This window comes from Heterocephalus glaber, unplaced genomic scaffold (genome assembly GCF_053883595.1).
Source record: "Heterocephalus glaber isolate CG9 unplaced genomic scaffold, H.glaber_assembly_v1.0 deba00001457, whole genome shotgun sequence".
Classification (NCBI taxonomy): Eukaryota; Metazoa; Chordata; class Mammalia; order Rodentia; family Bathyergidae; genus Heterocephalus; species Heterocephalus glaber.
In genome coordinates, this window is record NW_028258305.1 from 13,544,786 (window position 1) to 13,571,785 (window position 27,000).

The window sequence follows — 27,000 nt, forward strand, 5'->3', positions numbered from 1 at the left end:
TTATATAAATGCAAACACAGAATACATTATCAAACTATAATACTATACTTATTTTCTCAAAAGAATGGTTTCACATGCTCATTTTATCCCAAGAAAAGGCGAAACATTGATTTTACTGGGGAACTGTTAAAGTTATTTTGATGGTTCCAGTTGTGCAGAGCATAGAGATTTAAGACAAATATATAACTTGTTTGTCAACCAGCTTGGATGACGTCCAAATGTTTCCTCTTTGTAGCTCTTGATTTTGTTCTGATATTTTCAATGGCCAAATACTAGTCAAAAAACAAAACCAAAAAACAATGTCTGAATCACAATTGCTCCAGTTAAGGAATACCATTTTGAAAGACAGCTTTGGTTATTTAAAACCCTGCTATATTTTACTAGCAACTTTGAAGAATATGCATGGTTTAACGGATTTTTTTTTTTTTTTTAAGAAGGAAAAAAAACCCCACCAAGTTTTGGCTCAAGTCCGTTTGTCATTTGCTGCAGTGTTTTCTTATTCCATCTTACTGGGCAGAAATCATGCTCAACAGATCAAATCAAACTGTACGAAAAAGACTGTCTGCGTCTCTCGTGTTTGAAAAAGAAGGATTTCGTTCCCTTTCCTTCATACATCAAAGAAGGGACTCTGGGAAGAAATAAACCGTAATTAGGCTAGAGCGAGCGAGCACACAGACCCTTTCCTCTGCTTTGCCCATCCCCGCCCCCAGGCCCTGGCAGCCGTCCTGGGCGCGAGCGAGGCGCCGGCCACCGCAGCAGCTGCAGCGAGCGCGCGTCCGCCTCGGTCGCCAGAATCTGGGCGGCGGCGGGGCCGACCCGCAGGCGCTGGCGCTCGGGAGCGCGCTTATGCAGCGGTTTTCTTCTCCCACAATCCAGAGGCAGCCGCGCGGGAGGGGCGGGGAGTTGGCGGCGGAAGGATATCGGCGCGGAGGGAGCACCGCGCTCCCTTTGACGGCGGGATCCCAACGCTGGCTCGTCGGCAGGGAGTAGGGTGTGCTGCGGCACTGCGGTTCTGAAGCCGTTACTCCGGCTCCTCTTGAGAGGGCGGAGGAGGAGGCTGGATCGCGGCGGTGACTTTGTGCCAGGGCTTCCCAGAGACGCGCTGAGAGGGCTGTCGGGGCTCCGGAGCTCGAGCGGATAGGGACACACATCGGAACCACCAGCCTCCGGGAGGGGAAGAGGGTGGGCGCGACGCGCGAGGGCCGCGGAGGGATGGCGTGTGCTCGGGGGGAAGGGGCGAGCCCTGCCTGTCGGTGGTGAGGGGCTGCCTGCAAGGGAACCTTGCGGCTCCGTGCCCACTGTTGAGTGGAACGTGTGGAGCGTGACGCGGAGATCTAACCCGGCGGAGCCTCGACGCGGGCTTCCATTAAGCCCTCTCTGGATCAATTCATTGGGGGCAGTTTCGCCGGTCCGCTTCCTCCGGGAGCCGGGCAACCTTGACGGGCTTTTTGTCTCACTGCTCCAGCCCCCTTTCCCTTCCTCCTCCTCCAGATGCCTTTTCTCTGCCCCTCCTCGCCCGGTACAGACATTTCCAGCTCAGGCTACCGCTCGTGGGGGCTGTGGAAGGCACTTAACGGCATTTCGGCTCCTGTCCCTCGGGGGTTTTTGAGGAGGGAGAGTTTTATCCCCTCCTCTATGGGACTGTCCTTTCTTGCCGAAATGGGCTTTAATTGATTTCTTCTTCAATGTTTAGTGACTAATTCCCTAGGCGTGTTTTTGTGGTAGTTCCTTTTTTCCCACCCCCAAACATATAATCTGTAAAATGGAGAACGAAAATTTTACTCCCCTCCTGGAGCAGTTCATGACCAGACCCTTGGTCACTTGGGTAAGTAGACGTCCTTTATTGTATATTTTACTGCCTTATTTGTGGCTTCAGAGATGGAGGTGGGCGTTCACGTCTTGGTGATCCTTATGTTCTAGGTTAAAACGTTTGGACCTCTGGCTGCTGGGAATGGGACCAACCTGGATGAATATGTGGCTTTGGTAGATGGAGTGTTCTTGAACGAGGTCATGCTCCAAATGTAAGTGGTTTCTTTTCTAGGTAACTTGTTTTGTTTGAAAAATAACATACTGTGAACTTACAGACTTTATATTTTAAGCCCCTAGTTTGGTTCTTTGGGCAGAAAAAGTCTGGTGATTTAAGAATTAGATCTTGAAAGGAGATAATCTTACGAGTCTAGCCCATTTATCACAACACAGTACTGATATCTGTTAAAATTGTGAAACTTTAATTTTTGATTCTGTCAACCTTGTTATTGTCACTTAACTGTTGTCAGTGCCAACATCCAAACCGCATTGTGTTGGCTTTGGTAATTTGGTAAAATAAGGGGGGTGGGGGGTGGAGAAGAGAATCTAGTTTCCTCAAAGTCGGAAAAAAATTCCCTACTACGAAGTTATGTGTATGTAATAGAGAAATGTTCCTTACTAACCTTTGTCTAAGAATAAATTACTCAAAATCTGAAACTGGTGAAGTAGTAATAGATTTCTGAGGAAAATTTCGAACAGTTGAGATTGATAAGGAGGACTGTTGCTGTAGCAAATAATTTAATGCCTATAAGTAAGTCTGTTTAGATGACTTATTGTGTGAATTGTTAAACTGCTGGATATTTAGGGAATCCCTTAAAGGTATTTTTAGAGGTCTTTAAATACAAATAACAAGTCTTGACAAGATTTACTTGACAAATCTTTTGTCTTATGTTTATAGTATTGAATTTGTATTAAGTAAGAATGTATTTTGGAGATGGAACTTGAATATTTGACAGCATATCACTGGCTGGGTTGTGAAATAAAAAGTATGCTATTTTTAGCATTATATTGTAGCATATATACTAAGAACTTAAGTGTAGGTTATCAAACTGAATTTACAGTAGTGTCTAAAATAATGTGTATTTAGCTTTATTTCTCTAGAATCTGATTGCAAGAACAGTTTGCAGCTTTTGAGTTAGACATTCCTCTTTATATAGGTAGGAAATTAGTGCATTATAAATTCTTGTCACTAAAGAAAGTACTGCTCTGATAACTTTACATATGAAATTTCAATTATATATGTATATTTTGTTTTGTTTTGTTTTTGTTTTTGGTACTGGGGATTGAACTTGGGTCGCTGCGCTTGTGAGGCAGGGGGAGGAACCACTGAACTAAATCCCTGGCCCACAATTCTATATTTTGTTAGAAATTATTTTCCTGTTTAAAAGAGGTAGAAGTCAAGCTGGGGGTGGTGGCACATGCCTATAATCCCAGCATTTGGGAGGCTGAGGCAGGAGGATTGCCATGAGTACAAGCAGAGGGCAGCCCAAACCAGAGTGAGTTCAAGGGCCTGTCTCAAAAAAAAAAAGATGGAAGTCAAAGCAATAAATAATTGTTCCAATGTTAATTTCTCTGTGTATTCAGAGATTTGTAGTTTGGATGTATAGAGATTCATGTATTCTTGATATATGTGTTAATCCTACAGGGAAGTGTTATACTATTATACTTTTTCTAAAAATGTTTTTTGTGTAGACCCAAAAAAAGTATATGTTATCAAATGTGTATATATGTTTTTCTTTAGAAGGGAAAGAAGTATAGATATTATTTCCAGGATTAGTTAATACATTTTAGCAGCTACCTCATAGAATGAGTTTTTCTTTGAACTAGCCTATTTTCTAAGCAAAATGGTAGAATCATTAAAACTGACTACTATTTTAGGGAACACACTATCAAAAGAAACCATTATGATAGATCCTCAGAACTTCCCCCCATGTCAGTTGCTTATTTTCAGACAAGAAATCTTGAATTTGTGTGCTGAATCTTTAAAAAGAGATGTATTCACAAAAAGTAAGGAAATATCTTAGCTTTCAAAGTTAATGGCTTTTATTTGTATGGCTCTTCAAAGAATATTTAGTTTTTTTGAATCTTAGTAGTTAAACATGTTAGTTTGTTTCCACTTTGAGTACATTTTTATATTTCAAAAACTATGTATATTTTGAAAATAATGGTGTTCCAAAATAGTGGTTGCCAGGTTGTTGGGTTTTTTGGGAAGGACTAGTTGCTTTCTAAACCTCAGAGCTACTTCTGTGTTTTCAGTTCCACCTCTCAGTCTCTTTAAAAATTTTTTCAGTGTCCTAATTCTGTTGCAAATGACCTATATAAAGTTAAAGGAAAAGGACATTAAGAAAAAGAAGAGACGTTCACTTTTATTGAAAAAAAATAACTTGCTAAAATAAGATCAGTACACATGATAGGCAATAAAACAGTGTTAAAAGGCATATTTTACTAATTTTGGAATCATTAGGATTTCTGTTAAATGTACTTAGATGACCATGTGATTTCATGTACTCTGTTAAAGTGTCAGCTGAAACTCTACCCAAAAAGTTAAGCTAAAAGTCTAATTTCTAGATTATATTTGGTTATAGAATTTGTGAGCAAGAACCTTTTGGAAATGAAAGTGTTCATGTATTTTTCTTCATGTTCCTTGTGCATAAAGTTTGTTGAACTTCTCAGATCTGTGGGTTTATAGTTTTTATGAAAATTTGAATTTTTTAGCCATTATTTCTTTAAATATGTATATTACATATTCATTCCTCTTCTCCTTTTAGAAGTTCAATTACATGTATGTTAGGTCACTTGACATTATCATGCTGATGTTCATTTCAGTTGCATTATTTTTTTTCTTCTGTAGTTCATTTTATAGCCTATTGTGATATCTCTAAATTTATTAATCTTTTCTTCTGTAATGTTTAATCAGCTCCAAATTCTTCCCAGCATATTTTTTATTCAGACATTATAGTTTAATCTCTAGAAATTTATTCTTACTTTCCTTTTTATATTTTTCATGCTTCCTGAACATATGGAATATAGCTGTGATGTCCATGTCTGCTAATTCTGTCTCATTTTTTGAGTTAATTTTGATTGATTGATTGATTGATTTTTTTCCTCATTATTGATTGTGTGTTCTTGCTTTTGCATGCCTGGTAATTTTGAATTTGATGCTAAACATTTAAATCTTACTTTGTTTTTGTATATTGGATATTTTTTATTCATTTAAATATAAAAATCTTGAGCTTGTTCTGGGATGCAGTTAAATTAGTTGAAACTAATCAGTTTGATCTCTTCCGAACTTGTCTTTAAGTTTTGTTAGGCACTACTACTTAGTTGCACAATTGAGACAAAACTCTTCTTAGTACTCTGTCTAGTGGGAGCAGGAGCTCTTTGGTATTGTTCTTTATAATACTCTGGTGCTTCTTTGAGTGTCCGTAGATGGCTTTCTCACACTTAAGTATAGAAAAGTACTGAGTTGAAAACTTGAGGGATACCTTCAGGAGATATTTCTCTTTGTGTAGTTCTCTTCTCTTTGCTACTCTGCTTTGTATGCTCTAGAAGCCTTGCCTCTAGACTCAGTTCCATCTCTCAGCTCAGGAAGACCACTTTGCACAGTCTAAGTTCTCTCTTTGTTTTGTAGCTTGGGAACTCTTTCAAGGGTGTAAGCTGGGACAATTGTTGGACTTAGGTTTATTGCCCATCTACCAGGGATCATTATCCTTGGTTGCCTGATGTACAATATCTTGAAAAATGTTTCATATGTCTTTTTTTCCAGTTGTTTCAGGTGAAAGGGTAAATTTGTTCCCTTTGTGTCCATTTTGTCCAGAAGTAGAAACCTGTTTATATACGTCTAATTACATTTTTTGACCTGCTAGCCTTATATTACTGCTTTTAGATGTGACATAGACTTTCATTATAGGAACATTACTATAGAATTTTTTCATGTAAAGTGTTTATTAAGAATAAGAATATCAATTAATTTAGTCACTTTGGTGTTAGCCTTTTGGACCCAGACTCTAAAAATAAAAAACTTACTTCTTAATGACATTATTTATTAACCCAGGTTTACAATTTTGGAGTCTGTTCACTGACTTGGGATTCACTGTATTTAAAGATGAAGCTTGATTTCATTGAGTGGCCTCTGTAAGAGTCTGTAAGAGCTTATGACATGGCATCAGTCATCTTTAACTAATGGGAAAAGGGGGAAGCTATTTAGAGATCTAGAATGATAGGCCAGCTCCACTGTATGCTGCAGGGCATTTTTCTCTACGTCTACCAAATGAAATCTTTTTTTCCCTCAGTGCCTAGTTATCAGTCATAGGGCTTGGTGTCAGTGAGCAGAAATAATCATTTTTTTGTTTGAGAAGTCATTTGGTTCTATTACCAATGTTGAATATTACTTGCTGTGAGTTTTTAAGGAATTTATGACATTGTAGTTAATTTCATAATCCTAAAATTTAAGAAGTGTGCTATTCATATTATCTAAGTAGTTGAAAATACGGGTATGTTAGGTTTTTAAATACTGAGAAAATTGTTAATAGTATCAAACAATATTTGGAATTACTTTTTGTAATTTAACCTGATTAGCTATAGAGATTTATATTTAGAATACCTGGTTGTTAAAATAAATCCCTATGGCTTTTCTTCTTTTAGACTTGAGTTTGAAGTCACTATGAAAATTCTTTTTTATTTTGTTTTATTTTTAATTTTTATTTATTTATTTGTGGTGCTGGGGATCAAACCAAGGGCCTTGAATATGCTAGGCAAGCACTCTACTACTGAGCTACATTCCAAGCCTGAAAATTCCTTTTTAATTAATGCCCTGACACCTAGTCATGCCAACTTCTACTTAAGTATTTCCCAATACTTGATAAAAATAAAGATTTCAATACTTGATAAAGTGTATTAAAGAAGCCATTTGTTTAAGAGGTAGTTGACTGAGAAATGTTCTTTGTCCAATCAAATCTTAAGATTTCAAAAGTAAATTGAAGCTGGGCATAGTGGTACATGCCTGTAATCCCAGTACTCAGGAGGTTGAGGCAGGAGGATCTCCTTGAGTTCAAGGCCAGTGTGACCTCCGTAGTGAGTTCAAGGGCACCCTGAATTGCGTAGCAAGACCCTGTCTCAAAAAAAAAAAAAAGGGCTTATGACTAAATTGGGTTTAGGACTCTGTAATGTAAAATGACAGATAAAATGTATTGACTGTCTGTATTAGTTTTCTCATTGCTGGGAGAAAATACCAGGTACCTAAAACTTAGAGGAAAAGTTTAATTTGGCTCATGGTTTTGGGGTTTCTGTGCATAGTCAGCTGGCTCCAAAATGTAGTCGGCATTGTAGAAAGGCACAGTGGAGGAAATCTGCTTGCCTTATGACAGATCCCAGAAGAAAGGGTCTGAGAGGGACATAATTCCCTCCAAAGGCGTACCCCAAGAAATATACTACTTCCAACCAGGCCTTACTCCTAACAGTACATTTAACTATGAACTCATCAGTGGATCATTCCGCTGCTAAGTATGGCGCTCTTATGATCCATTCACCTTCAGAAGTCCTGCCTCTAAACACATGAGTTTTGGGAGGAATATTTTAGATCCAAACTATGACACTGTCTTCCCAAGTATGGACCTGACTCTGACCTTTGGTATGGTTATTCTTAGCTTTTCTCATTGTGCCTTATCATTTTTATTTAGTTTTATTTTTGTTTATTTTATTAAGAACATTCATGATGTAATCAGAGTTGCAGTCTTTTTTGGGGGCGGGGGGTCTTATTATGTACTCTAGGCTAGCCTGGAACTCATTATGTAGCCCCAGTCAACCTCAAACCTGTGATCCTCCTGCGTTAGTCTCCCGAGTGCTAGGGTTACAGGCTCAGAGTTGCTATTTATTAACACGTTTTGTGATATACCTCTGAAATATTTTGCAGATATGTCCCTCACTCGTGGGTTAACACGTTTCTGCTGGCTTGAACCACCGGTGGTACATGCATGACTATCCCATGCTGCCTGATGGGACAGCCATACGTGTACCACTGGTGGTTCAGAGCCACCCAGCAGTAAGACATACAAATTATGGCCCCATTGTGAATGTGTTAATGAAATAGCCACTGACTCATATTCTTATCTTTGAGCTTGTCTCTAAATCTTGAGGTTACCTTTCCATCTGTGATGACTTGAAACTGCTAAGACATACATTTTATCATGTGTTTCCTCTCTTTAAAATGGTTCAGTAGCTTTCTCCTGCCCTTAGAGTAAACATAACAGCATTATTTAAGCATGCAGACTTCTCTTTGATCCTGCTGCTGCAAGCTTCTATAATTTAGTACCAGTCCTCAATGCATAGCTTAAGATTGAGCAAGCTTACAGTTCTCGAAGATGCAGTGTTCTCATATGTCATAGCCTACGTATTACTCCTTGTGCTTCTATAGGACCCTTATATATGTTTGGTGATAGCATTTATCTCACTCTGTTGCAGTGCTTAACTTGCTTGACTGCTGATTACCCTGTAAGCTTCTTGAAGCCAGGGACTGTATCTTTCATCTTTATTCCTAGTACAGTGCTTAACGTACAGTGGATTATTGATATACTTCTGCTGAATGAATAATAGATTTGATAAAAGTGGAATGAATTTGGGCTTTTAGACAGATTTGGATTCAGTTATAGCTGTGCCACTTATTAATGTGTGCATTTGAGCAATTTAATTAGTATCTTCAAATCGTATATCCTACATTTGTAAGATATGAGATATTGTTTCCTTTTGAGGCAGGAAGGGATTGGACATAATCTTAACTAAGGCAGGACAGTATCTGTTTTGTCTTCTTTGAACACTGTGTACCTAGTGCTGATTGCTGTCATCACTATTCTTTGCTACACTGTACTTATTTCTCCTCAAGTCACAGTTGCTCACAGCTTAGTTTTGTATAATTGGTCTTCGTGTTATCTCTGTCTATATAGCTATACATATATAGCTGACCTATAGTAAGTTACTTAACTTCTGAATTTGCTCATTTATAAACTGGGGATAAAAAGAGAATCACAAAATTATCATGAGACTCAAATAGAATAATTTGTGTACAATGCTTCCCAGATAGTAAGTATTTAATAAATGTTAGCTCTTGAGCAGGAATCTCTTTTGCTAGGATCTTCAGTACTCAGTGAGAAGGATGAAAGAATGGTTCATTCAAAGATCATTTCATTCAGTGGATAGTTTCTGAATGCTTAATGTATAACAGACTGTCTGCTAGGTGCTGGGATATGATGCTTTGTCCACACCGGTAAGGGGGAAGAGCAAACAAACACATTACAATGTGGGATCTGTGCTACCTAGTGGAATTATGATCCTCATACAATGTAATCTTTGTGAACAGGAGTAATAAACATGGCTAGAGGAATGGAATGAAAGACAGTTTAAAGAAAATAGCATGAAAAAAGACATGAATATGTGAATAAAAGTGGTGAAATTGGGAGGTTTGAGGAATGTGGAAAAATTTTCCAAGGCTGTTGGGAGGAAATCACAAAGAGAATTGAAGATGAATACAAGTATAGCCATGCAGGGATGATGGCTTATTTAAAATTTGGAAACCACACATTTGTAGAGGAGGCAGCCAGCATGGTTGGGTAAGCAGTAATGTTAGTTGCTTTGAAACTGACAAAAGATCTGTAGAATTTATTTAGAATTGTCAATTGGTAAGTAGATGCAGAGTGGGAGAAAAAAGTAGTAGAGATTGTTAAGAGAATAATTGAATTCTGAAGTCAATAGCATGTGAACATTAAAGTGAAGAAGAAAGCAGTTGTCATCAAGAGGTCTCTGACAGACTAGATGTTGCAATAAGAATGAAGGAAGACAGTGGGCTTAGTGGCACATGCCTGTAGTCTCTCAGCACTCTGGGAGACTGAGGCAAGAGGATGGCAAATTCAAGCCCAGCCCAGGGAACTTGGTGAGACCCTGCCTTAAAAAAAAAAAAAAATTAAAAAGATCTGGGATTGTAGCTTTGTGCAAAGACCCTGGGTCCAATCTCTAGTACTGTCCAACTCCCCAAAAAATAATGAAGGAAGGAAAAGGAAAAGAAATTAGAGAGGGTAGAAAAATAGGTTGAAGTCAGGGGAGACTTGCAGAATTTGAGATTTTGAAAGTTACACTTGTGAGTAGTGATTAAGGCCAATGTTAGACCATTGTTAATGAGTGGATAAAATGGATTAGAGTCAAAATAACTAAAGTTGAGAAAGGATCTCCTCCATTATTCTCTACGAACCTATTATTTCTTTACTAACACTAGAGGTAGAAATGAGTATTCAAAAATAAAAGAGTCCCTTACTCCCTCCCCTCCCCTCCACTCCTCTCCCTTCCTTCTTTCCATAGAATTAAAAAAATAAGCCAGTAATTAGCTAATTTTCATGGTGTTATAGCTAAATAATAATTTAATCATGGGGAAGGATTAAAACTGGTAATTTGTAACTTTTTATATAAACATAATCTTTCCTGAAAACAAAAAATAAAAATATCTCAGTACGTCTTCAGGAAAAACAAATTGAAGTGGTATTTCCTAGTGAAAGCTAGAAAAATGAATTGAAATTCAGATTGTCATTGACAATATAATTAATCTCCTTTGCCTGAGTAGTGAAGGAATAAAGAAGATGGTCTAGTTTTAGGTTTGGAGTTCTGGTGCTTGATTAAGACCTGGCCTGTTACAAAGTGGTGAAGAATAAGACATTATGAAGAGAAACCATTAGAGACACTACCCTAATGTATCTTTACCAAGACTGGTTAAAAACGGAGACATACACTTAACTGGGAATGTTCAGGGAAAGTGGGATGTTGAGTTTTTCCACATGTGAAAGTTAATTTTCTCCAACTCTGTGTAAAATCTTTACAAACAAATTAGACTATACTTCCACCTCTGTAAGTAAAATATACATGTAATATCAGAATTTCTAATCTTGTAATAATACCTCATTTTACTTTTTAAAAGCTTAAGTATTTGTGTTGTCAAATGTATATCCTAAGACAAATGAATCTATAGTGAATTCCCAGCATGTATTTTGAAATAAAGCTCTACTAATTAGCTTTAAAAAATTGTGTGGATTTTATGTTCTTTTGAGAGAGAGGGAGAGAGAAAGAGCGAGGGAGAGAGTGAGGGTGTGTGTGTGTGTGTGTCTGTGTGTGTGTGTGTGTGTGTGTGTGTGTGTGTTAATGAGAGTGGATTAGGGAGCCAATTAGGTTTGGCCTCTGGAAGTATAGCTAGATTTGAAATCCTTTATGGGGAGGAATTTAGATTTTATTCAAACTTTGAAAGATAATGACTCAGGTAGCTGTAGATAATGAGAGGTGGTATTTTAGGGTAGGCAAGCAGCTTGAGGAAAAAGCACAGAGTATGTATGACTTGGAAAATGGCAAGGAGACTGGCTTTAGGAGAGCATCCATGTTCGAGAATAGTAGAATATAAAGCTATATAGGCAAAGTAAACCAGATTATGGGAAAACCTGATTATGCTTGTGTAATATAGGCTGCATATATCAGGCACTGGAGAGCCATTTAAATTCCTTGTTAGAGTAAAATATTATTTTAGGAGAGCCTTTTCTGTCTTAATTTATAAAATACATTGACTATAGAATTCATTTGCTTTTCTAGTGTTGACCACAAACTATGTACTCTGTTAAGTACTGAGAACACATCACTGAATCATTGCAACTTGAATTGTAGTAGTACTTGAAGCAAAGGTAGAGAATAGGAAGGGGCAAGCAAAGATAGTGATGGATGACATCTAAGCTTATGGTGATGAGGTCCTAGATAAAATCGGGTTATATGTTGAGGAAGGAACAAATTCAGGAACTATAATGAAAGAATATATGCTTAGAGAAGGAGAAAATTTAAGAACTATTGTAAAAAATTTGTTATATTCTGCGTATAAGCTGGGCCCACTTTTAATTCCTGCTACTTTGGAGGTTGAGACAGGATGGTCACAAGTTTGAGCCCAGCCCTGACAATTTAGTGAGACCCTGTTTCAAAAGATAAGAAGGGGTTGGGGATGTAGCTTAATGGTGGAATGGTTTCCATGTGAGGCTATGGGTTTAATCTCTATTATCACCAAAAAAGAAAAGAATTATGCATATAGTATGTGAAAGGCAGTGAAGAATGAAAGATGATGCTAAGGTTAAAGCTGACCAGACTGACTATATTTTAAAATATGTACTTGCAGGAAACATATGAGGTTTGGATACTGTCTTAGTTACTTTTCTCATTGCTGAGACAAAATATCCGACACCCAAAGGGGAAAGGTTTATTTAGCTCACAGTTGTAGATGTGTCAGTACATAGTTGGCTGGCTCAAAGGCAGGGTGGCACAGCACACAGGTATCACAAAGGAGAAACAGTTCTTGGTGGGCAGAAGGTAGCTAAGTGACAAGGAAGGGACCTTAACAGCGTCTTTCTGCCCCAGGTAGCACTCACACGCTTAATCCTAGTGCCCGTGATCTAGTATTGCACCATGAATCAATCCCAGCATCACACATTCTAGATCCAGCCACCTCTGAAAAGCCCCACTTATGACTGCATGAAGCTTTGGGGGGGACATCTAGACGCAAACCATAACAGGTACTTAATTTTACATTAAAAAAATTAATCTTTTTTCATTACTCTTAATGAAAATCATCTAAATGTTTAAAACAGCAATGTGTTTTGCCTAATTTTATATAGACATCTCAGTAATTGTGTATTTGTGCTCTTAATTAAATTCTCATTAGTATTAAAGTATGTATTTTATTTTCAAATTTAGTAATAATTTTAAGGATATGTTATTAATTACAGTTCTTTAGGGTATTGGAATGCTTGGAAGTAGGATATAACTCATCTAAGAGACTTCATTCTGTGGAAATTAATTTGCATTTTAATTACTTATTTGTTAGAATTAGTTACCTTTATGTCATACTTCTAATTAGGAGGATTCAAAATTTTACCTATGCTAAAAGAAAAAGCTTGCACAAACGCAAGGACCCGAATTTGATCCCCGGTACCAAAAAAAAAAAAAGAAAAAGAAAAAGCTCACAGCAATGTTTCTGAGATAGGATTTATTGTCTTTAATATGTTTTTCTGGTATTGAGAGTATTTATGTAATTATTCTGTTTTATGTATTATTCTATAAATATAATTTGTTACTGAGTTGTATTCTGAAAGAAATCCCTGATCTCACTTGCATAATTCTCCAGTTTTTTTTTTTTTTGGTAGTTTTTAAAAGTTTTTGCAATGGAAAAATTTAATAGTTAATATTAAAAACTTCTTTAAAGTCCAGTGTTTATTGAGTATTTGACTTTTTCTTTTCAATATTCCATTATCTATCAATTTTTCTGTTGATGGCTATTTTCAAAATATACTTAAAATTGTAGCTCTTCTATCTTTTAAAAAATAGTGACCCATTTTACTAAATTGGAAGTCCCCAAGATAGCTTATTTCTTTTGGACCATTTGTAGACCAAGTTGCAAGTTTCTTTAACTTCTCTTACTAATGGTTTTTCTTTTTTGTAATATATACATGTTCTCTAACTTGATTTTTAGTAAATTACATATTTTTCAATATTAAACTTGTTTATATGTGTGCCCTTTTTTTTCTATTTTGCTTTTTAAGAAACTGTGTTTCTGTCTTTTATCAGTACTTTGTAACAGGCATCTATTACCTTGCCAGTTGGCGAGTCAGCTAACATTGGACCTTTTAGAACATTTCTCTGGTACACAGAAAAAGACAAATTAAATCAAGTGTAGTAATAGTGTTTTACTTTTGGAGGAACTTATATTTTTAGAGTTGTCTTTTTTCCCCCAAAACTGGGGATTGAACCCAAGAACTTCATACAGAGCTACATCCCTAGCCCTTTTTGAATTTTTAATTTTGAGACAGGGTCTCACTAAATTGCTGAGGCTGGGCTTGAACTTGCAATCCTGCCTCAGCCTCCTAAATGCCAGGATTATAGTCATGAACCACTAGGCCTGGCTTTTTTTTAATATTAGAGAAATTGATGATTTAAAAAATGTTCTTGTCAAATTGAAAAGCTTCTTATTAGCAGTAAGTTTCTATGACTATATATTTATGTTGGTTGATTAATTAGAAGAGATTATACTTTGGAAAATATCATTTAAAAGTTGTCTTCATTTTTGAGAGCTTCATTCCTTCTCAAAAATTGACAGGGATACCTGTCACCAGTATTTAGTCAAGGGAACTATTTAAATTACCTGAAGAAGGGAGTTCAGGTTAAGAATCCCTGCTCTGCCGAGGTAGTAGTATAGAAGTAAAAGCTATAGTAGTTAAGTCTGTCTATGGTTAAGGGAAATACGTAACTGCACATTAGCCTACCTTGGGATTTCTTGAGTCTGTAGGACTGACTGAATCCAGAGCAAATACTGTACTGTTCTAGAATATTGAGTAGAACAAGTGAAAACAAATGCTTTTGACTCTTTGTGACCCTGCCTTAAGGTCTGAGGACAATGGGTAAGTGATCAAACAGCTGCACCAAATTGTACAGGTCTGGTAGCTGTTACATTCTTTTGCAGTTAAAAAATAAATCTTAGGGCTGGGGATTTAGCTCAGTGGTTTTGCCGCCTGCCTTGCAGGCACAAGGTTCCGAGTTCGGTCCTGGGTATCATAAAAATAATAAAGTAAAGGTTGAACATAAAAATCTCATTTCATTTAAAAATGTTCTTGATAGCTGGGGATTTAGCTTAGTGGTTTCGTCGCCTGCTGCGCAAGCGCAAGGACCCGAGATCGATCCCCGTACCCGCCCCCCCCCAAATGCCCTTGATCAAGCAGTGGAAGTTATTGGACTTGAATCTATACATGTCTTTCTAATATTTTATGAGACAAAATGGGAAATATGTATAAAACACTTTGGTTGCACAGTCAAGTGTGAACATTAGAAAATGCTCATGAATTTTTGAATTGCAGCTGAACAAGACTGTTTTGTGGAATACTGTTTTTTACTTGAAATAACAACTGACATGAGTATTGGGTATTTTTTTTTTCAAAAATAATTAAAGTGAGCCTGTCACTTCAAGGAAACTGATTATATTTGTTGTCAGTGATAAAATTTGAATTATAGAAAACATGACCTTGGCAGCTTCTCAGTAATTAAAGAAATTTCTAATGAGATCACAGGTGGTGTTAATCAGTGTGATTTTTAAATGTTGAATAATATAATGTTCTTACATTTGGAAGAGCTGTATAACTCAAAGAACCAATATTTTTAAAGTAACAATGTATGATGTTGAGAAGTCCACATATGTCCATTCAATGAGCCAGATAGACCAGTAGATTTGTTTTTTGGTACCGGAGATCGAACTCAGGACCTTGCACTTGCGAGGCAGGCACTCTGCCACTGAGATAAATCCCCAGCTCTAGACCAGTGGATTTTAAAGTCAAACAAAGTAAAAAATGTTCATTAATAAGGTTTTATAGTCCATAGTAAATCTAATCATTAAGAAAGTACCTATTACTGAGGAAAACAATGTATCACATTAAATAAGAATCTACCTATCTTCTATTAAACCATACACTAAAAAGACTTACAAAGTTGTAAAAGGATGTCACTTCCCAACCTTTTTTTCTGTTTTGGAAAAATTAGTTATCTATTACAAAAATGCTCTTTGTTAACATTACAATAAGTTTATTATTGTTAGATGAATTAATAAGTTTTTAAATTTAAAATTTCTAGTATAGTAAATATAGATATAACTCACATAAACAAATGCTTTTTAGTGGGTCCTCAATAATTTTAAGAGTTAGAAAGGAATTCTGAAGCAAAAAAGTTAGAGAACTGTTAGCTTCTTAATATTTAAGGGCTCATTTTGACTTATTCTTTAAGAAGTAAAAGGTGGTCTTCAGCCATTTTATCTATTTGGGGTAAAACTAAAGTGTATGTATAGCTTAGATTTTTATTATTTTTGTGTTCATTTTGCAGTTTTTAAATTAAAGCATTGCTTGTTAAATCAGTGTCTGTTGTGGTATACTGCTAGCTAAATCTTGAGCTAACTAGAAAATATATTTTTCTTCAACTTTTGAACAGGTAACTCTGTGTAAAATTATGAGAATAAATACATCAGGGGGACTGTGTCTCTAATCTCTGTGTTGTATTTGCTTACCTCTCCAAGAATGACTGTTTAGTCATGGTGAAGATCAAACTAGTCAATATTTGTGAAAATATTCTGTAGATTAAAAAAAATTACTGTAGCATCAAGATGTATTGTTATCTATCATGCAGGGTGAGTTTGTGAGCTGAGAAAAGGGAAGAATTAAATTGAAGGGATACATTTTTTAAAAGCCACTCATCTGCCTGATTATACTCAAGAAAAAGATACTCTTTAATATTTAGATAGCCCTTAATGGTAGTGAATTTAGATAGCCCTTAATGGTAGTGGGTAGTTAATTACCCGGTTATTTCATAAAGGAAACATGTAAATGATATATAGTTATGATTAAAATATCTCAAAACAAACTTCTGTACAACATTTTAAAATTACAGTGGCATGATCAGAATCATGAACTCATGTGTCAAAGACACTGATGGTGCTTAACTACAACCACTTAAGCACCAGCCAGAACAGATGGTCCACTAGGACACACAATAGGTTTGTACTCTAGATAAAAGAGCAGAAAGCCATTAAAATGATCAGATTTCTGTTTCTCATAGATATTAGTCAGTAAGTAAAGACATAATCCTTGGTTATGCGAGGACCAAATCTTAGACTATTAGTGTTGCAAAATTGCTAACTTTTCCTTCATCTTTTCTCCTAATTTAAAATTTGTGTGTGTGTGTGTGTGTGTGTGTGTACAGTAGTAGATAATGAATGTACCTTGTCATAAATAGATCATTTATAAATGTGAAATTGCTTGAGGCTCTCTTTTACTGCCATGTTGCATTTAACTTCTGACTGGACAGATACGAACTATATTCTTAGGCTATTTGCCACAAACATTTTTTCATTTTCATCTTTGAGATTGGGTTGCCTTGGAAATAGCTGTGTGATTAGAAAGGAACTTGTTCACATTGAACATGTTATATGTATATCACTTAATAGCTCATTTTTTTATTTTAGAAAAAAGTCATTTCCAAAGGTATGTTCTTGCAGAAAAAAAGGTATGCTTTCAAAAACAGCCTTATAAAATTTCATTAATTATAATTATTCTGGCTTAGCTTTTGTTTACCATTTTAAGTATTAAAATGAAAAGCAGGATATTTAGAACACTTAATTTAGTTTTAGAGACTTCTGGAGTCATCCATTTCAGTTACTATATTGGAGTTTTAAAAATATATATGTATCTTGGGGCCGGGGATTTAGCTCAGTGGTTTCGCTGCCTGCTGCACAAGCGCAAGGACCTGAGTTCAATCCCCGGTACAAAAAAAAAAAAAAATATATATATATCTTAACAGCAATGGGAGTGTTTTTATATGAGGGTCACTCTTTTTATACATAATATTTTTTACCTTGTTTTTCAAAATTTTTTAAATTTTAGTTTATGCTTAATCTGCTCCATATTTTAGGACTCTAAAATCCTGGCATTGAATCCTAGGTTTTAGCTAAAATATTAGCTAATATTTTCTCTATAAGTGAAAAAAATGAACAGGCATCATGAAGCAAAAATATTTGTGGATGCAAAATACCAAAAGGTTTAGAGGGAAAATTGGCAGATCACTGCTCTTTTCAGACATTTTAGTTCAATTGTCCAGAGTAAAATAAAGACATAAGTTTTTTTAAGCAGTTATTTTTCTTTAGTCATATATATATGTATGATGCTTACACTGTTTATTGATTTATACCTTTTTAGACATCTGTTAACTTGATAATGGTACATAAGATTTTATCTTACCTTTATGCTTCTGTCTGTATTTCTCTTTACCCTGTCCATCTCATATAGTTATCACAAGTTAAGTCAGTAATCAGTATCTATATTATTATAACTATAGAATGTTTACTGCAAAATTAGGTATTTTTCCCGAAGTTACTAATCGTCTTGCTTTGCACCCTTTTCTGTAAGTTCATCCTTAAACACTTAGCTATCTTTCATAGTGGTGGAACTCAGGATACACCTGAAAGCAGTTTTTCTCACATAAAGAGATCATATCCTTGGGGTGAAAGGGTTTGTTTTCTTTGATCCTAACATATGTCATTATGACCCTTACTCAGATTAGTCGTGCATCAAGTGTGGAAATCTGAGCCTTATAATTGAAAGTTTATTGCTTCCTAGATTCATGCCTAGCATGCTTGTTATCCTAGATTCCAAGTCTAGAAAATTTATAATAGACTATGATGTAATATCCAATGATTCTAAAGAAGTAGGGACTTTTTGGTTCTGTTTTCATACTAAAGTAGCATCCAATTAGGTACAGGGTAGATTAGAAATTGAAACTGGGGGCTTTAAAACTGGAGGCTAGATATTAGCCTGTTAAAACAAATAACTATACTATTCTGTCAGATTTCTTAATGAGTCTACCAAATCATAGAAATCTCCTTCATTCTGAGGTACTCATTTCAAAGATTTGCATAGGGCAGCACAGTTTTATAAAAGGATCTAGAAAATTTTCATGTCTCTTAAAGATCCCTTTGGAGTATAAGATGAGTTATAGATATTAAAGTACTTTTCCATCAGTTTTTTGAAAGACTTTCTCCATCTTAAGTTGCATTTCTCATTTTCCTTCATATTTCTAAGATAGTTCCATCTGAGGTCATTAGTATATAAAAACTAAGACCAAAATCCCTGTTTTGTATACTCAGAATTATCTTGTTAAAAGTAGTTTTTCCTAAAAGTTAAAAAATTAATATAAAATTTACAATTTTTTTACCAAAAAATTCTTAAAAGATTTTAACCAAACCAAAAAATTTAAATTCTGAAAACTTGCTAATTCTTAGAAGACTAGACGTCACAATAAGTGAACAAATTTTGAGATATTATGCAGTAGTGTTGGATGAAAAATTTAAAAAGAAACTTTAAAACTTTCTTTGAGGGCGAGGGATATAGCTTAGTGATGGAGCACTGATCTAGCATGTGCAAATCCTGGATTTGATCACTAGTACCACAGAAAAACAGGAATATTTTATTGAAAAAATAATCACCTTAAAGAAAACAGAAGCTTCATAACAACTTTGTGTCACAAAGATAGTATTTACATTGTAATATTTGTTAAAGCAGAATGAAATCACAAGTTTATTAAAATAGTCTACATTCTAAAATATAATGCAAATTATATATTGTCATGTGGTAATGGACTTGCTATAAATATGTATGGATTTTAGTTTATATACATTTTCTGTAGTAATGTTAAATCTTTGTTGCTAGATTTAAATACTCAGGTCTATAATAAAATATCACTGTGATGAACTGGTGACAAAGAAAAAATGAAGCATTTGGGGCTGGGTGTATAGCTTAGTGGTAGAACACTTTCCTAGCATGTTCAAGGCCCTGGGTCCAGTCCCCGGCACCAAAAAAAGGAGAAAGGAAGAAAGAAAATGATTATTTTCAGTTTGGTCACTCACTATGAAAACTGAATTGGGGATATATTCAAACATAATAAAACAATGATTTATTGTACACATGAGTTTTATAGGTAACATTGCTAAAACCTATCATCAGGCTGTTCTCCTAAATGATCCTGTAAGGGAAGAGTCTATTATACAGTAAAAGAAAAAAGCTCTAGGATCCTAAGATTATGAATTTGGACTTGATTTTCTGATTTACAGTGAAACTAGGTATCACTAAAGTATTTTCTAGGTCTAAATGTTATCATTGTATGAATAGAAACAGTCATGGGTGAGAGGTAATTAAGGAGCTTCAAATATATAGTAAAATAAAAAGATGAAAGAAGGCTAGAGATCCAAGTGTTTACTGAATATCTATGATTCTTCATGAAACTGTAGTTAGACTTAACATTTTTGTTAGTAGAATTGTTCCTACTCTGTTTCCAAGTTACAAATATACTTTTTTTCCACAATGATAGCTTGCCAAACCAAGTTTTTATACATTAAGTAATATGGCCAGTGTTGTAGGTACTCAGTGAGTATGTGTTTAACTCACTGACTAAAAATGTACCGCAGTAGATTACATGAAATCAAAATTTTCCCTTTAACTGAGTTTTTAACCATGAATTCCTGATGATGCTGCTATTTGTCTTTGTTTGGCCTGAAACATGATCTGACTTCTATGATATAGTCTCTTTGTTTTTATAACTAGCTCTGGTTGGTGCTTTTCACTTCAGAGGCCCATTTTTCCATTTACGTTCTCACTTGCCTTGGGCTATTCTGACTATATTCATTATTTCCCTTGCAGTAAGCATAAGTAAGTCATAATCAGATTTAGCCTGCCTTACTAATATTCTTGCTTGTTCTGTACATCTCAAACTGAAATTTAGGACTCTGTTATTTAACTGAACTTTGAGACAGAAACCTTAGGCAGAGCAGGTATCTCTTCCAGGTTGCCAAATGTATTGTTAATTTGGGGAATGTCGTAACTCTTGTTTTAGCAACAATTTAAAAAATGCTTAGCCTCTGCTTGTGTATTCTTATTTTTATTGATTTAAACAATATTTGTGTTAGGAAACATGCTAATTTTTAGAAATAACAGTGTCAGTAAGATATCGTCCCTCTGTGAAGGGGCTTACAGTGTAGTGCGAAAAATAAGAGTCCAAAGGGCAGTTAAATATGAAAAGATCTATGATAGAATTATGTACAAGAAAGGAAAATAGTTATTCCATGGGGGTGGGTCTGAGAGAGAATACAGTCTAGGATTTTTAAAGATGGTTATTTAAAAACTGTACAGTATAACTCCCTACAATTGGCATATTCAAGGAGAAAAATCAGAACATTATATTTAGGGAAAACTGGGTAAAATTCAGCATCTATTTGGATATAGAAGAGGAATTCAGCAACCATTCAGATATGGAGGGAAACAGGGATAAATTGCTTTTGTATCTGAGGAGAAGAAGAAAATTATGGCATGGAGTGCATGGTGGATCAAGCTGCTCACCTTATAGTAGCTGGGAACCAAAAGGAGAGGAAGAAGAATTTCAAGGGTCCATTATATTCTTCAAGCATATCCTCCAGTGACTTAAGACCTTCCACTAGGCACTACTTTTTAAAGTTCTAACACCTCCCTATGGTACCAAGCTTAGGACTAAGAATTTAACACATAGTTTGTGGGGAACAAACCATAACAGAAGATACTCATCAGAAAATTATAGTAAATATCATGTGTTAATGATAAAATATTAAAAAGCAACACCATTAAATTTGAGATCAAGATAAGGTTGTTACCTCCATTATTATTAATGCAGTGAGTAAAGAAATATAAATGAGATGTCAGATTAGAAGAAATAGTCATTTATTGATGGTATGATTCCCCTCCTATAACCTGGAAAAGAAAATGAACTGAAAACTGGGTTTTGAAAGGTAGTTAATTAGAAGTTCAACTTTAAAAAACTATAGTTTTCCTATTTTACACTAGCGGTAATCAAGTAGTCAGTGTAATAGAAAAAATCTAATTCACAGAAGTAACAAAAACCCAAGTAAGAAAAAACACAAATGTACAAGACCTTTGTTGGGAAATTTTCTGTTTTATTGATAGCAGTAAAATGTCAGTTTTTAAGCAAATAATTTTACTAATTAAATCTCAATCTGAGATTTTTTCATAAAACTTTTATAGATACCCTAACAGTCATAGAAAAATATATGTGATTAACCAAGACAATTTAAAAAATAAAACAACGAAGGAGAAGGGCATGACATGGTAAAATGGAGTAAACAATAAAACTGTAGTAGTATAGAAAAAGGCTTTTAAGGTCATAGGATGTCTTAGTCACATTTCTTATTGCTGAAACACAATAGCCGACAACTTAAAGGAGAGGTTTATTTTGGCTCACAGTTTGTAGAGTTTTCACACCATGAGTGCAGACTCCAAAGCAGAAAGACATGGTAGAAGTTGTGGTGGAGGAAAGCTGCAGCCAGAAGGAGAGAGAGTGAAGGGAGAAATAGGGAAGTGAGATATGCCCTTCTAGCTGATGACCTGGTGACCCACCTCTTCTAACCAAACCCCACCTCCTAAGAGCAAGTCACCTATAATGTTCCCATAATTCAGTAACCTTCCAAAAGCTCCACCTATGAGCACAAGACATCTAGGCATAGACAGATGGGTTAATGGCAGAGGATAGACTCCAAAAGTGGACCTGTATTTAAATGGGAACGTGTTATATCATAGAGATCAGGGCTAAATGATAAGCTCTTTAGGAAATGGTGTTGGGATAATTGATTATCAATATGTGGAAGTGCTACAAATTATATTCAAGAGGACCTTTAAGAGCACCAGCAGCCAGCGTATTAGAATACTAAAGTTTAGAATAGTTACTAAAGAACATTTACACAAAAATTGATCAAATTCATATTAGTAATTTCCCACTAGCAAGTATTTTTTAAATAATATATTTATTTCATAGCAAAAACTGTAAAGCATCTAAGAATAATTCTTCTAATACAAACTTTCCTGGAGAAAATTCTAAAGAAGTTACTATTTTATTTAAAAAGTTGTTCACATAAGTAATTTTATTTCCAATAAAGAAAATTATTGGAAAGCCAAGTGAATAGGCAGATATACTTTGCTCATCAGTAGGAAGATTCAGTGCTTTAAAGTTGTCAGTTCTCCCTTTAATTTTTAGATTATGATTCCAGTTGAAATCCTAGCAGAGTATTTGCTTGTTTATGAAGAATGTGAAAAACCGATCCTAAAAATTGTCAAGGACCATAAATAATTTAGATGATTTGCAAAATAATTTTAACAAGAGAGTCTTGTTATACCAGACATCAAAATATGGAATAAAGCCCAGCACAGGAGCAATGCCTCTAATCCAGACATCAAAATATGGAATAAAGCCCAGCACAGGAGCAATGCCTCTAATCCCAGTACTGTAGAAGGCTGCTTTGCAACCAACTGAAAGTTCGATCCCTGGTACCTAAAAAAAATAAATATGCAGAAAGTTAATCTTTTTTTTTTTTTTTTTTTTTTTGTGGTACTACGGATCGAACTCGGGACTTGCGCTTGCAAGGCAGGCGGCAGAACCACTGAGCTAAATCCCTGGCCCTGCCGCAAAATTCTTGTTGGTATTTTTCCTGATTTGTTTCCTGTCTAATTATTCATTTGTTTTCGTTTAAAGATTTAACTTTCTGAGTCTGGGGATTTAGCTCAGTGGTTCCGTCGTCTGCCTCACACGTGCAAGGTCTCAAGTTCGATCCCTGGTATCAAAAAAAAAGAATTTTCTTGCAAACACCTAAATTAATGCATACATATACATACATACCTACATATATACACTACAAATCACTAGTAAAACCTAACATTCAGTAGAAAAGCAGGTAATATTCAAGGCAAATAAATATAGACAGTTCATAGAAGAGGAAATTAAAATGGTCCATAAACATGAAAGATTCTCATGATCAATGGTGTAGAATTCTCAGAACATAGAAGTACAAGTGCTTCCCATGTTCATAGCAGCACACTTTGTAATAGCTAAAACTTGGAAACAGCAGCCCAAATACCCATCAACTGGAGACTGGATAAAGAAAATGTGGGTTTTTTATGAAATGGAGTACTACTCACCCATCAAAACGAGAAATTAGAGACAGCTAAATGGATGCACATTGAGACGATACTCTTAAGTGAAATAAATAGGACACACGTGTAAATACCGAATAGTTTCTCTAGTGTGAGAAACTGAAAGTGTAAATAAGGACTAAAAGGTATAATAGATAATGTGAAATAGGAAGAAAAGGGGCAAAGGGGAAGGGAAAGTGGGAGGGGTAGGGGAAAGGAAAGAAGGGAATGGAATTAATATGAGAAAATGAAAACAAAGGAAACAAAGTCTTTGTAAATAGGGAGGGATGGAGGGGTTGAAGGGAGGGCAGGGCAAAGGGGAAAAATAAGAACCAAGAGATTATGTAAAGGTACATATTTCCAATGATGAATGTCATTATATTGTACACCTAAAATGTACCAATAAAAGGATATACAAAGAAAAAGTACAAGTGCTTGATAGTAGTTTAATAGTATAAAGTGTTAAAAGAATGCTAGAAAGTGGATTGTGAGTGGTATGTAAATCAGATGAAAATGCATTTACCTTGTGACCCAGAAGTTATCTTTTTCTGCAGAAATATGATGTATTTACAAGGAAAACAGAATTCCCATTGCTGCATTGTGTAATAATGAAGTTTAGGAATAATCTAAATATCTGTCAATAGATGAATAGAAAACAAGTAGTACACTTGGTAGCAAAGAATTTGATCTATATGAGTTGTAATGGATAGACCTCAAGAAGTATGATAACATGAAAAAACATTATAGAATGATACATATATCTTTACACTATACATATTAAAATCAGGTATTTCTGTGCAAAGCCCCCAGTTGAATCTCTGGCACCAAAGGGAGAAAAAAGTAGGTATTTTCTATTAACACGCATACTAATATATATGTGGTAAGAGAAGAGGGCATTGTATAGCAGGGGGTTGTCAAGGGATAGTTTGGTTTCATCTGTAGTATTCTAATTATTTTTAAAGGAATATATAAACAAATATTACTGATACTTTTTTGGGGGGGTACCGGGGATCAAACTTGGAACCTTGCGCTTGTGACGCAGCCGGTGGAACCACTGAGCCAGATTCCCAGCCCCTGATATAATTATTTTTATGCTCAGAGAAAAGTACTAGAAGCAAACCACTGCTGAAAGTGGTTAATTGTGGGTGATTGTTTCTTTATTGTACATTTCTATGTGCTGTTCCTCACTCCTCCCATGAAGCTAAGAAATACTGTTTTTCCATTTTCCTTTTCATTTCCTGAATGGTTTGTCCTCAAGCCATAAAGTAGTATAGAGCAAATTAGACAATAGTGCCAAAGGAAAGGTTCCCACATAGAGCTGTACATACAGAACAGGATGTTGGAACCCAAAGACAGTGAAATGCAGAAGGGGAGTGTGCTATGGCTATTGTAGGGCATTAGCCTGAGCTTTGTGAAGACCATGTGGTATGTTGAAGCCTGACTGGATTAAGAGCATGCGTAAGGAGGGTTAACCTGGTGTGATGAATGGAAATCCAAATTAGTTTGGAGAGGTACCCTGGTGTGTAGATTCAGAGCCTGGGAAAAGGTATCCATTTGGAGAGGAGAGGGATGACCAATATAGGTTATCAGAACCTTAGCTAATTTGATAGAATAACATAAATGAGGGACTATCCAGTGTGGGAAATTAGAGCATGAATGGGTGAGTAGAGTGTTCTGCACAGGGATGGCTTGATGTGGGATGTCACAGATGAATGAGGACTCCCAAATGCAAATGGGGTGAAGGATTGGTTAGGGTGTGACAGTGATGTTAGATTAGTTATACATAGGGTATTGATGAAATAAATATGTTAGGGATAATGGAAACAAGGTTTTTCACTGTAAGAGAAAAGAGTTCACATTTGGAAAGGAAGGAAAATTAAACGAGTACTTTGGTTGTGGAATTGGAAGTATTGGTGTGAACTCATGGATTTCAAAATGTAAACATAGATATTTCCCCTAGATCTACCCATTAACATATCCTGATAACAGAAACATCTCAGTTAACTATCTAGGGTTTGACCATTGGCTTCAAAATACCATTGTTTACTGAAATGGAGAAGTGGTTATTCAGTGTTAGAGTAGGGAAAGTAAAAGATGGCCCTTGGAACATTTAGTGTCAGAAAGAAAGAAGATACTTTTTAAGGGTGATGAGGACCTAGCAAGAAAACATAGAAATCAGCTTAAGGGAGTAAAGCTTGGCCATGTTTAGCACACACTGAATATCAAAATAATTATACAGTAGTAATAGATTATAACCATTAAATATCATTGAGAAACACGAGTCTGTACTGATAAAAATAATTAAATAAATAAATGTGATGTTTGATGAGGCACATGTTGTTGACATAGTTTCAAAGTATTTCCTCACAAAATACTTAATAAATATTAAAGGAAAATAGTAACTATCATGGAGGATACCAATAAATCCCACTTCAATCTAGTTATTAAAAGTATGGGATAAATTACAGTCATGTACTACCTTTTAGTATAACATTGAAAAGAACCCAACATCTCTCTCTCTCTCTTTTTTTTTTTTTTTTATGAAAGATGTGTAACCTGAGCCTAGTTTTGAGTCAGACACAGTCTAATCAGATAAATCCGATTGAAGGGAATTCTGTAAAATAACTGGCATGTTACCTTCTAAAGTATCCAGTTCATTAACTTCGTTCAAGTAAAGGCTGAGAAATTATTTCAGGTTGAAAGAGATTACAGATTCAGACAACTGTACTGTACTTCAGACTACTAAATGCAAAGTATAATTCTGAACTGAATTCATTTCCCATAAAGGACATTCATTCATTATTGGGGCAAGCAAGGGAACATGAGTGGTATTATTGGGTATCAGGTCAACAGTTTATTCTTAGGTGGCTCAAGAAATAGATCATGTAACTTCTGTAAGTTTAATATTGCCCCATAGATTACTTATCTCCATTCATTTCAGCTTTTAAAAATTTTCTGTATTCATGATTCCTAGAATTGTTTTCTCGCTTTGTCTTCACATTCACTGGTCTTTTATTACAGATTCTAATCTGCTATGAACTTTGTGCGATTTTGTTATTTTGGATATTATACTTTGAAGCTTTAGAAGTTTCATTTTTAAAGTTTTCATTCCTCTCTACATGGTATTCATTTTTTCATTAAACCCTTTAGTATATTTATGTTGACTGAATTATATTATTTTCCTTCTCTTTCTCCCTCCCCCCTCCCTTCTCTATCACTCTCCAATGCTAGGGACTGAACCAGGTCCTCACACATGCTAGCTAGGCACATGCTGTGCCACTGAGCTACACCCCTAGCTCTGTAATAGCTGTTTTGAAGTCCTTGTTTGTTATTTTCATTTTCTCCTTCATTTTGGAGTCTGTCATATTGACTATTTTTATTTGCATTCTTGCTTATGGACCACATTTTTTGTTTTGTTTTGTATTTTTGTAATTTTTATTTTATGCTGGACATTTAGATCATTAGTTTGTTAAATGCTTGGATCTTTTAAAGAATGGCAAATGAGTTCCTTGCATCAGTTTGGTAACATCAAAGCTGTTTTTTAAGTTTTGTTGGGGAGGTTCTTGAATAGTTTTTAAATACCCACTAGTTAGTCCTAATTCTT

At 35.4% G+C, this 27,000-nt stretch overlaps 1 protein-coding gene across 10 annotated transcripts in view; it reads left to right on the forward strand.

Moving 5' to 3' along the window:
- The first annotated feature begins 888 nt into the window (after window positions 1-888).
- The window catches only part of Ccdc88a (coiled-coil and HOOK domain protein 88A), a 144,289-nt gene continuing 118,177 nt past the window's right edge, over window positions 889-27,000 (forward strand). For all 10 annotated transcript variants that reach the window (XM_004867264.4, XM_021246335.2, XM_021246327.2 and 7 more), the window contains exons 1-2: window positions 889-1,825; window positions 1,921-2,021. In XM_004867264.4, coding sequence (XP_004867321.1) covers window positions 1,763-1,825; window positions 1,921-2,021 — 164 coding nt within the window. In that variant the 5' untranslated portion in view covers window positions 889-1,762. The remainder of the gene's footprint in view (window positions 1,826-1,920; window positions 2,022-27,000) is intronic.